The sequence below is a fragment of the Pavona decussata genome, unplaced genomic scaffold (assembly GCF_977016875.1).
Source record: "Pavona decussata unplaced genomic scaffold, jaPavDecu1.1 SCAFFOLD_32, whole genome shotgun sequence".
Lineage (NCBI taxonomy): Eukaryota > Metazoa > Cnidaria > Anthozoa > Scleractinia > Agariciidae > Pavona > Pavona decussata.
Genome location: NW_028145455.1, coordinates 360,229 through 371,965, shown reverse-complemented (window position 1 = coordinate 371,965; position 11,737 = coordinate 360,229). Strand labels below are relative to the sequence as shown.

Here is an 11,737-nt window from a genome sequence, read left to right as displayed (position 1 = left end):
CGGCCGATGATTGCTTGGGAAGAAAAGAACTGAACGAAAATTGAAATGTCTTTGTAAAAATCACTCACATTTTTATAAAACTAGGATATGTCTTATTAAGTTTGTGACTAGGCCATCGGTAAAAAGAACTTTCTTATCTTTCTCATCAAGGCCTGGAATTAAAAAAAAAATACACCAGTTCAGAGGCTAATGCAGAGGAATTTCATAAAATAGCCGAGCAAAAATGCACGTTTTTTTTAAGATATCAGTGCCATACTGCCATTGATTTATCAAAAGTCAAATGCAAATTCAAAATGGTAGCAAAAAATAGAACCACGGTTATGATCAATATTCCACAAATGACAATTTTGATGTATTTAGTTAGATTAAGGAAATTTTACGTGTAACGCTTCAGAAGCTAGAAGTTCGAGCCGAAAGACAGAGGCGGTAAAAACAAAATGGTTGTATAAACGGGGTTGCCGCAAGACGGGGTTCATGCTTGTTCCGTTAGGTGGAGTAGTGTTTGAAAACAAAACGTGACGTCGATTTCCCCTGAAATTTTGTCATCGTCTTCAGTGTTTGTATAGCTTTAAATAGTATTGTTTTTAGTCATGGGCAGAAATGCACTGCGCAAGGATATACTGATGCAGTTTAGCTTGCAGTAGAACTCGGCCTTGTGAACTCTTCATTATCATGACAACTTTCGCCCTATCACTCGGTTATTCTGTTAATTTTTAAACTTAAAAGTCATTTGTTGTCATCAAAGGTATGTCTATTGCTACCCAACAGTTCTTTAATATCAAGAGCTAGTGGTCCAGGAAATTTGCAATGCTGATATGGATCCGTTAGTTTTATGATCGAATCTATGTAACTGATGTCTGAAACATGACATGTCGGTTATTGTTGTTTTCTACAAATACGAGTGCTTTGAAAATAACTTCAGCTTTAATCTGTGGTCAAAGTCCACTATAAGTTACTGTTCAATCTCCATTAAAAAAAAAAATGCGGCAGCACACCGGCCTCAGACCCCCTCCCCCACTAAAAGATTGTACCTTTGGCGCTTCATTTCTCAGATTTCTGCAGACGTATAGCTTTGCCCGAAGTTTTAAAGTCCAAAAATGTTCGAAGTTTAGGTTACGTTAGTAATTAATGTGCACTTTGTTTTATTACGCGGGCACTCGTAGTTTAGCGCTGAAGGTTCTGGCGTCAGTGTCTAGTGCGCGTCTAAACAGATGATGTGTAACCCGTAACTTCTTGCTCTTCGTCCTTCTCAGTCATCGGAACCTCGTCTCCTTTTTCTGGGATTTCTTTCCCAACAAAATCCGGAAGCGGCTTCCCTCGCGTCTCGGGTAACAACATAGCGACAAGCCCTGCCGAAAATGACGTGGCACCAAACACGATGGGAGGGACAACTAATGGGGTACTGTCCTGTGAAGAATACAAAAACAAAGGACAAATTCAAGGGAGGGGTTCACGGTTCTGCGCATGTCCATGAATCAAAATACTTTTTCGCCTTTTCTCGCCATGACCCAAGCCTGTTTAATTTAATTCGTTGTTTTATGAACCATCCGGAAGGGAATAGGTAACTCAGGTGGTAATTTTTTTCATATGATTGCGTTATTTCGTATGCAAATAACTGTAAACACATCAACCGTCGAATAAATCGTACCGGTCAACGGCTAAACTCAATATCGACAATGTGAATACAATCCACTAGCATTTTCTGTGAATTTTGATCATCAGTCATTTTGCTTAGACTAATGATAGAATGTGATTACTGAAGTACATGTGAGTGGGATTTTTAAGGCCATAAAGTTGATAAGAAAGCATTTAGATTCATCAGTGCACATGCGCTGAAATGTGAACCCCTCCCTTTCAATTATGCAAATAGCTTTGAACCTCCCTTTTCGATCCGGCTGCACCTCTTTCTCTCAGCAGTACTTTCGACTTCGCATATTTCCTTCGTTCGCGCACGAAAAGTCACGCCAGAAGACGGGAACGCGTTTGCGGCAAAGGAAATGAAAACTGGCATCTCCTCGCTGGCCCTTCTTCGCGACAGGCGATTTTCACGTGCGCAGGGCCGCGCGCTCGAGTATTCTTGTGACGCGACTAGACCAGTTTTAATTTGTAGTAAACTCAGTATACACCTCTATCTAGGCGACTGACACTCCTCTCCGCTTTTCCCGTGTTTTAGATGCATCTTATTGCGTCCTCAGTATTCATCTTGCTTTCCGCCATGTAACAAATTTCCTCCCACACCCAGAAACTTCTTCGCTGCTTCGGCCTCTTTTCCTCTCCAAATGGCCCTCCATCCCCCGGCCCTCAAATGCCAATAAGTGTTTTACACTCCTGCGAGCCAGTCCATTTTTCAATGAAGGATAAATAACTTGATTTCTGGACTGGGCATCGATTTTGTTTGAATTGTTTTTCTTACCACAATATAAGGGGCAGCCATCCCACCAACTCGAGCACACAGCGACGAAAACCCCACTCCAATGGTTCTGTTGAAATAAAGAAAGCATTTTCAAGATGGTTAAAATTTGAGAAATTGGAGAAAACGGTGCTGGAAATATCTAACGTCTCAATGTTTGCGTTGCGCAATGTATTGTTTATAGAGAAACAAACAAATTTTGGAGCAGTAGAAGGGTGACATGATTAAAAGTGGAAAAGAAAAGGTTGAGAGAGGAACTTTCAAAGCCTAGATCTCAGTTTAAATGCTTCTTACCTTATCACTGTGGGATACAGCTCGGCAGTGTGGATATAAATCTGATAATATGCGGCAGAGATGGTAAACTTGCCGATCAAGGCCAGTGCGATGACAAGGGCAACGTTTTCGTCTTGTTTTCCTGGAGAAAATACATACATACCATTGTATCAAAATAGCCTACGAGGGTAAATGCTTTTGCGCTGGGTCTTTTTTCACCAGAGGTGAAACCGAAGAGGCGCAAAATATATCACCGTCTGCTCTTACACGCTAGACCAGCAAACAAACGTTACAAATAAGGCTCGAGACGACTGATACAAATAGCGAATAGACGTCAGGTTGAGTAGTGACACTTATAACCACTGAAGCTGTAGGGTCATAAAGTTGTGGAGGAACTGAGAGGATCAGGGAGAGATAAGTTGGTTTCAGATAATAAAATAAGGGAATGAGCTTTTACTTTTGTCAGCGACAGTTGTTGTAATAAGGAATTGGTCGCAATGTGAAGGCTTGTAGACTTATGTCGTATGTTTGAATTTTTTAACAGAGCTGATAAGGTAATGTTGTACTTTGAAGCTAGGTGGGCTCTATGGCCAGAACTAAACTCGGTTTACGTTGAATGAAGCGACTAGGAGAAGTAATACGCTAAACCAGGGCTCCTGGCTAAACACGATCCGTTTGTACTGACTCAAGGCGGGTTGTACTGCACAATCATTTGGAATACCTGCAAGTTGAATGATGAAAACGCAAATTAATGCGATTCCTCCAATAAAGTAATATGCTATCAACGGAATGCGGCGATTCACCCTGCAACGGAAAAAAGATAAATCAATAAATCAATCGATAAATAAACAAAGCAATAGAATAAATGAGGAAGGAAACAAATAAAGAAACAATAAAATGAGAAAAAAAACTCTCGCTATACACGACATTTTATTGAAATTTTCAACTGAAGCCCCATTTCAATGTCTAAAGAGGAGCGTAATAGACCCTTCTTCAAAATGGCGGCCGAAAATTCAAATTAGTTAAAATTAAAAAAAAGAAAACGTATACCAGCACTAGAAAGAGCACTTTTACTTTAGTCACCCTGCAAAGGTTCAGCATATCAGGTGTAATATCAGCTGAGAAAATGTAAGTTGAAAAATGAAAAATTTACAGATGTTTGTATGACTGGGGGTATGACGTATGCCCCTAGTCATACAAGCGTCTGTAAATTTGTCAATTTCATCTTACATTTCCTAAGCTGATATAACACCTAACATGCTGAAACTTTGCAAGGTTCCTAAAGTAAAGGTGCTCTTTCCGGTGCTGCTATCAGTTTTTCATTCAGTTCAATTTTAACTCATTCAAATCTGTTGCCGCCGTTTGGGGGGAGAAGGGTGTAATATACGAGCTTTTCTGTGAGTAGATCTTTGAATTTCAAAAAGACAGGACAACTCCACAGTCTTCATCCCCTTTTAGAGAATGGGACTTTTGAAACCACGTCATATGTGACAATCTATAGCATGCGCGCTGGGTTTGAAAAGTGCGCTCAGACTCGTGCGCTCTTTTAAAATCGCCTGCTGGTGCGTGTACTGATCTTACGGTTCCACTGATTGGATAGTGAGTTACCAATGCCTGTCCCTACCTCTCCACAAGATATGTGGCAAGCAGGTATGCGGGAATCTCCACCAATCCAGACGCAGCAAAATTCACGTAAAAATCTCCCGCCAAATTCCCAGAGTTGAAGCTGAGCCCGTAATACACCATGCTGGTCACACACCTGAGAAATAAAAATTAACAAAGAAATTACAGGGTATGAAGATGCTTATGATATTGTAGAAGTTCAGGAAGTGAACCGGGGTTTCAGGATATGTGTGCGTAATTTTGAGGGGAATTTGCCTTTTTTTGAGCGGAACTATAATCTTAGACAGAATAAAAAAAGAAATTAACCTCCCACACCCCAAAAATCAATGTTGAAATCACGCGCAAAGCAAAACGCGCCCTTTTTTCATCATTGAAATGGAGAGGAGGGATGTTCTTAATTTTTCATTTGAGTTGGCCAAGATTATAGGTTAAATTAAGCCACCGAATGTTTTCAATTAGCGTTTTTCCGTCCAACTATCAAAAATTCCTTGAGTTAACGTTGTCTTCAACTATCAATGACACAGTCTGGCCTTATACCGAAAAATACCTTATCCAGTATTAGACAGTGAACTCCTCGGATTTAGAGGGTGTGTCCCGAGGATGATGGCTTGCAGATTTCATTTCACTGTAAACCAAATTTTGTTCACTCACAAAACATAATCACACAGAACTTGAGTCGCTAAGCTTTACAACAAGGAACTACGCATAAATTATTTCCCTGTGATCCCAGATACAAAAGAGAGCATATCTCTCTTCCCATAATGATTGCTTTTTATCCCGAATCCCGTAACCCGCGTTTCAGTCATCATCCCCCGTTTTCACCTTGCGTTTCACCAAACTTGTGACCCCCTAATATCGTGCCCAGATCTCCCATGGTCCCACGGTCACATTTCCAAACCTGCAGAGAGATCTGGGTACGAGTGTTCTCGGGAGCCCTCTTGTGTTACCGTAAACATGGTTCACAAACTTACCAGGACCACGCCTCAATAAGGGTGATTCTTATCAAGTATCTTGTGCTGAACAAATGCCACAAATGGTAAGTTTTCTTTTTCTCTTCCTCTTTTCTTTCCGTTTGCATTCCCGCTATCGCTCCCTCAGGATATTCGTAACCATTTGTTCTTGCCATTCGGCGCAAGATTTCTTCTGCCTCTTCGACTCTTCCTCTGGCGGAGAGCCAGCGTGGAGACTCGGGAATAAACCTAAACAAATTAAACAATTACGGCTATTTACACTCTTTGAAAGCGCAACACCGCCAACACGTAAAATTTTTATCCAATCAGAAGTTTGCCCGAGCGCAACCTCGTTCTCAGGGTACTCTCAGGAAGCAAAGGACCGTGGGAAGGAGGTTGACTTTGAGCTGATAATACCATGAAAACCAACTGTAATTCTCCTCTGCTCTTTTTAGTTAGCTATTCTTAAATTCCGATTGGATGGCCGATTGTGTTACTTGCACTAAAAGAGCAATCGATGCGAATGCATCAATAACACAGCCAATTAGGTGACAAAGAAGAAAATGGAAAAAGTCAGAAGCGTTATGGTATGCGCTGTTTTTCCCCGCTTTATGTCCACTCACTGTTGCGCTTTTTGTCAACTCCCTTTTTATATACTTGAGTTGTGATTGGCTAATAACATGATTAAAGGAAACGTAAACGAGACAATGTTGCTATGAAAACATTCTTTCTCAAGGTATTCTAAAAAATTGACGTAAAAGTGATTGTTCCAGTTAAGAAATGTTTTCTTTTTTACTTTACGGAAGCAAATTCTCTCTGTTTTTACAAAAAAAAGTTGCGCGTTGGTGTAACCGGGAAATGTTTAGTAAACGTTCCCACAACAACATAACTCGTTTACCACGCTCTGAATTAAAACCACCTTCAACGGTTATGTTTTGTGATAATCACAGTGGATTTGATCTAGCTTGATTCCACAAACACAGATTTACTGGCTGCTTCGTTCTCAGGTTTTTTATCGTTGGTCAAAAACCATTGCGCGTTCATCCCTTCAAGCTCCGCGCCCTTTTTGTCCCGCTCTTTCCACGAAATGCGTTGGTGCCTATTGACGCCCGAGAGTTGTAAATGCTCTACGCTCACTTACCAGTAGTACAATATAAACGGCACATTCAGCAGAGTTATCACCAAGCTGAATGGTTTCCAGCCTCGTATGAAGTACGCAATCAGAGCCTGCACAGCAATACCAACCCCATAAGCCACCTGGGACAAACAGTTTGCCCAACGTCTCCACTGAGGAGTTGCCATCTCGGTCATGAGTAGGAACCCTGCGATCAGGCAACCTTTCAACAGGGATAGACATGGGTTAGACATGGACTTCAATTTTTCCTGCCAACTCATTTGAGGAGAACCTACCAGGCTACTACTTCTACATAAAAGTAATTTACTAACACTTATGGCTCCTTTATGCCACAGAAACTGATTAACGACGACGACCACGGCAACGAGAACGCCATTCGACAATAACAATCAATCGACTTTTAGGCAGGGTAGGCCCTTCAGTCAGAGAAATGCTATCACTGTGTAGAAAACGTACGAAAAACGAAAGAAAGCGGAGGGCTGATGGGCTAAAACATATCGCTATGTGCGTGCATTATACATTTTGGTACAATTCCTTCCCGTTCTCTACAAAACAACAACTTGAAATGATCAATTCAAGGAGTTTTGTAGAGAATGTAAGCACATGAGAGTGAAGTTTTTGTCTCTTCTTCCCGTACATGAGCCAAAAACACCACCGTAAAAGACATTTTCTCCTGGCAAGGCCGATGGCCTATGACTCAGGCCTTTCATAGTAGAATGTGTTAGCTATTTATAGTAAGACCAATGGGAATAATAGTCCACTTTTGTTTAAATTTATGACAATATAACTGATTTCTAGCTTTCAAAAACTACGATTGAGAGTGTCTTTAGATCCAGATTGCTAAGATGAAGAAGCTTGAAAACAAAAAATCTGGCCACTTTTTTTTTTTTGAAGTTCCTCTTTTTTTGTGTTGAGAAAATCAGTTCATGTCGTCCTCTTTGTTTTCTAGGAAAACTTGATATAATTTCAGTGGAGTTTTAATCCCAAAACTAAAACATTTCCACGGCATAGCCCCCTTAAAGTACTTGAGATGAAAAAACGACCCCATGAACCTTGCTTATGCAGAGACAAATTTAAGGATTTCATCTTACCTCCGCTGCAAATTCCAAGTGGAACCCTCAGGACGACGTACATGACGAAGTTCACCGAGAAACTCTCGATAAGCGAGGCAATGAACTGAACCAGCATGGTGATCAATAGTGTCATGCGCCGTCCGTATCTGTCGGACACCCAGCCAAAGAAGTATGCACCAAACAACTTTCCAGCGTAGAATATTGTCTTAGTGAGCGGAACATATTTCTTTGCATCATCACACAGCATGTCCCACTAAAACAGAAACTTAAGGTTGAGTCCGAGTATGTCTGTCAACAGGTTAGACCATTACTTCCTTCTTTACTCTATCTACACCGGGAGGGTGGGGAAGGGGGGAGGAGGGGGGGGGGGGGCATCAATTCAAGGCAACTTTGAACCTGTATAACTTTTTTAATATTTGAGCAAACGCCCTGAAACTTCAGAACTTTTTCAGAAATTTATCTGGGAAACATTTGATATAGTCGGTTAGTGTTGATTGACTTTGATGTTACCATGACGGACTTCAAAGGAGACATCTTTGGACGTACTTTCTATCCTATCCTCCAAGTCTCACTGTCAGTAGCTTTTATACTTGCGAGGTTATGAGCCCCCCCCCCCCCCCCCGGGCCCAGAAGACCAAAAAGCCCGGTCTAGATATCTAGATAGGGTTAAATTACGATAGAGTGCTATCACAGGTGCAATCACCTTGGAAAAATGCCGGGAGGACCAGCAAAACATCCAAGTATTCAGGCTTTTTGAGGGAGCAGATTACGAAAAATGGGAGCGTGGCCTAGCGCGCTTATCTCAAAACTTCCGAAAACATTTGTGGCCTTGGGATTTTGAAAGCAAAAACGTTTAAAACTCTACAACTGATATGGACAAATAATTCAGTTTGCATTAAAAGCTATCCCAGTTAACACGAAAAACGAATTTAAAAAACGTTCTTGAGCGCGAAAGCTCTTCGGTGGTATTGAGGACCTGTTTATAGACCTTATGTCCCGCTTAATGACCTTTAGTTATCGTGTGACTAGCGCGAAGCTATTGTAACCTGCGCCGGAGACGGAATATAATCCCCAGCGCGAGGCAAGCGCGATACATTTGGAAATACGCGCGCCCTTCGCTTCGCATTCGCTGCATATGCATGTCTCTGGACACTGAAGGAATTTCTACTACAGCTGTTTAGTACCCTTATGTAGCGTGATGCTGCGCTTATGACATAAGCCTAGAGCCTCTTGTGGCACGCAAGGGCTGCAGGTTTTTGTTTGTATAATAATGTCCCGTGAGCGAAGAAAATCTCATGGCTGGCGCGCATTCTCAGAAAACCCCAATTCGGAATACACTAGCCACAGACTTCAATCTACATTAAGGAGGGGAGCCAAAAACTATTTGGGAATAGTAAATTGAGTAAACATGCAATGAAGCAATCCACTTACGTCGGTAACGATAGAGGTGTAAGGTACTGTGTATCCCGCTTCTTGGCAAGTCCCGTTTTGCCACGCTGGACAAAACGCCTCTCCTTTTATCTGTGGATTTTCAACGCAGTAAATTTGCCCCTCCTTCGGTTTAGCAGCGGCAAACGCTGGCGCATAAGTGTACCAAGCTTGGGGCACAGCAGCAAGAAACAAAAGCAGCCACTGGATTTGCTGAAATCGCGACCAGCCTCCAAGTTTGTTCAACAAGTTGTCGAATTCAGTCTTCTTGTAAATTCGGCTGAATGCGTCTTGCTTGTCAGCAGGCTCCGTCATTGTTGTTTTGCTTGAAATATTGAAATGCCTCCGTGTATTTTGTTTGTGACTTTTAAATTTACATATGCAGGCGTATGGGACTTCGGGTCAAAATCCACTCAGCTAATGCACTTTCAGTTGACTGTCAGACAAATGTCATTTATTTTTGACAAGTCAAATACCTGTCCAAGATCCAATTGTTTGACGGAAAATGGCCCGAAGGACTGGTTGCCTTGATAGAGCTTGCATTTGCAAAGCATTTTCGCCAAAAATTATCACTGTGCATGAAAAGCGAGATCGCATGTGGTTTGGTTTTTGTGAATGCCTTGAAGCATCATGCAGACAAAACCCTGACGAACTTTAATCTTATCAGTATTTTTAAGTCAGAGTGACATTTCTGGGATTTTAAAATATTCCTATTTCTCGTTTACCCCGTCTCACTGCCATTAATCGGTTCAGAGCTCAGTCGCATTGGTTGAGCACGGGACCTTACCGTGCGGGACGGGTTCAAACTCCGGCCGTATCAGCACTCAAGTAAGTGCGGTTTATAGACTTTCTGGTCTGCCGTAATTATGATTGACAGGAGCAAACCACGCAAATCGTCCTGTTGGGGTTGAGCCTCCTACCGGAGTCACGGGGCGTTGCGTGACTTCGGCCCCACTGGAGACCAGTGACCCCTTCAATGTTTTTGATCGTCAGTTTCATTTGCTGTTTTCTCAAGTATTGAAGGGCTTCAACAAAATTAAAGTACTCCTGGTGAAAATTCACGGTGAATGAAGCATTGAAGGATTTTCTATACATGTTTATATCAAAGTACCTCTGCTCAAAATTCAATTGAATTTTCAACGTATACAGATTTTTGAGGCCTGTGCAAACAACGCCAGGTGTATTGTTTCCGCGGAAAGTTTTATGCTAAGCAAAAACAAGAACAAACCCTCAGTTATTGCAGGTTTCGGATAATTAGGGCTGAACCGGCAAAAAATATGAGTAATAATAATAATAATAATAATAAATAAAATACAGGGAAAAAAGAATAGGGCTATAAAACACATTGGTCAGAGACTTTTCACATATATGGTGGCTCCTAAAAGAGCCGTTGTTTTTGATGGCGGTCAAACCGCCTTATTAGTGGCTGGTGAATTTGGTCACGGCTTTGGTTCCTTCACTGATGGCGTGTTTGGCTAGTTCACCGGGCAGAATTAACCTGACGGCGGTCTGAATCTCGCGAGAGCTGATGGTCGACTTCTTGGCGTACTTCGCCAAGCGAGCGGCTTCGATGGTAGTGCGATCGAAGATATCCCAGACGAACGAGTTCATGATGACCATAGCTTTCCTGGAAATGGTAGCATCTGGGTGAACTTGCTTCAAGACTCTGTGGATGAATCTGTTGTACGTTTGCTTTCTTTTCACCTGGCGCTTTCTCTTGTCGTTCACAGTACTAGCTGGTGGCTTTCTGCTCTTCTCTTTCTTCCCGCTTAGCCTTTCTTTCTTCCTGCTAATACTGCGCGCCATCCTAGTTAAAAAGAAATCTGTAGCCCTCTGCTAACTTCTCGATCAAAACGAAAACGTCGAATAGCTAGCATTAGCGAGGGCTCTGTTATTTATAGTTTGAAATTCAAACATATTGAATTTCCAAGGATCGAAATTCTTCGTTTCTCATTGGTTCTTTTGGGAAAACAAACAAGATAAGATCAACCGCAGAACAAGATAACCGTCGTCTAAGTTATGATTGGTGGATTTCGATCCTTTCATTTCCACCAAAACCGGGAACATTTTGTGTTGGGAAGCAATAAAAATAAACTGTATTTCAATTCGAAGATCATTTGTTTTTATAATTATTTATTGAAACTGCTTGAATCTGACCTACTGTCCTACATTCAACGGATCAGTCTATTATTGAGGAGGGAGGGAGCCTTGGGAAAATTTGACTATGTAAACACAAATTCCTGCAGCTGCAGAGGGACAAACAAAGCGTGCACAGCTTATATAAACGAAGCAAACTAGCAGAATTTTAGGCACCTTTTCTTGCAACTTGTCAGGCAAATTTGTTCGGTGGCGTGGCGAGACGACTTCCACGGAACGTTGCGTAGCGTGTCATGAAATGTACAAAAACGTTGGGAAGTCACAAAATTGCTTTACAAATCGTCTCGAACCCAAAACTTACGTTCGCTTTCCGTCTCGCCTGCATGATGTGACCATACGACCGTTTGCCGGGTATGGTTTTTGGCCTCCCTGCCTTAAGCGAGTCTGTCCTAATCAGGGTCTGGATCCGTCCTTGACTACCCTGGTCCCAGAGGTTTTTCTCGATTTTTCGCCGCTTCGCGGCTCTCTCACGCGGGGAAAAATCGAGAAAAACCTCTGGGACCATGGTAGTCCAAGACAGGGTATGGCTGAAATACTGTCTTCGAGTATTTAGCAATCCGAAATTGGAGACTTTATCTGTAAAATGTACGGAAAGCCCGGTAGAAGTGCCACCCGATCAAAACGCTGCATTTAACAATGGAACCGTTTCAAAACAAAAACGCGCCCAAAATCATCAGTCAATATTAGA

General features: G+C 41.9%; 1 protein-coding gene and 1 pseudogene across 1 annotated transcript; both read right to left on the bottom strand.

The window, feature by feature from the left end:
- Positions 1–646: 646 nt before the first annotated feature.
- Positions 647–9,317, bottom strand: LOC146484477 (organic cation/carnitine transporter 2-like). The gene is made up of 9 exons (XM_085104554.1): positions 8,896–9,317; positions 7,483–7,717; positions 6,398–6,593; positions 5,278–5,505; positions 4,308–4,442; positions 3,405–3,487; positions 2,705–2,825; positions 2,414–2,480; positions 647–1,407 (listed from the first exon to the last, which is right to left on the bottom strand). Exons 1-9 carry the CDS (start codon positions 9,205–9,207, stop codon positions 1,204–1,206), a joined length of 1,581 nt encoding a protein of 526 aa, XP_084960680.1. The 5' UTR covers positions 9,208–9,317; the 3' UTR covers positions 647–1,203.
- Positions 9,318–10,213: 896 nt separating this feature from the next.
- LOC146484476 (late histone H2B.L4 pseudogene) lies at positions 10,214–10,894 on the bottom strand (annotated as a pseudogene).
- Positions 10,895–11,737: the final 843 nt, after the last annotated feature.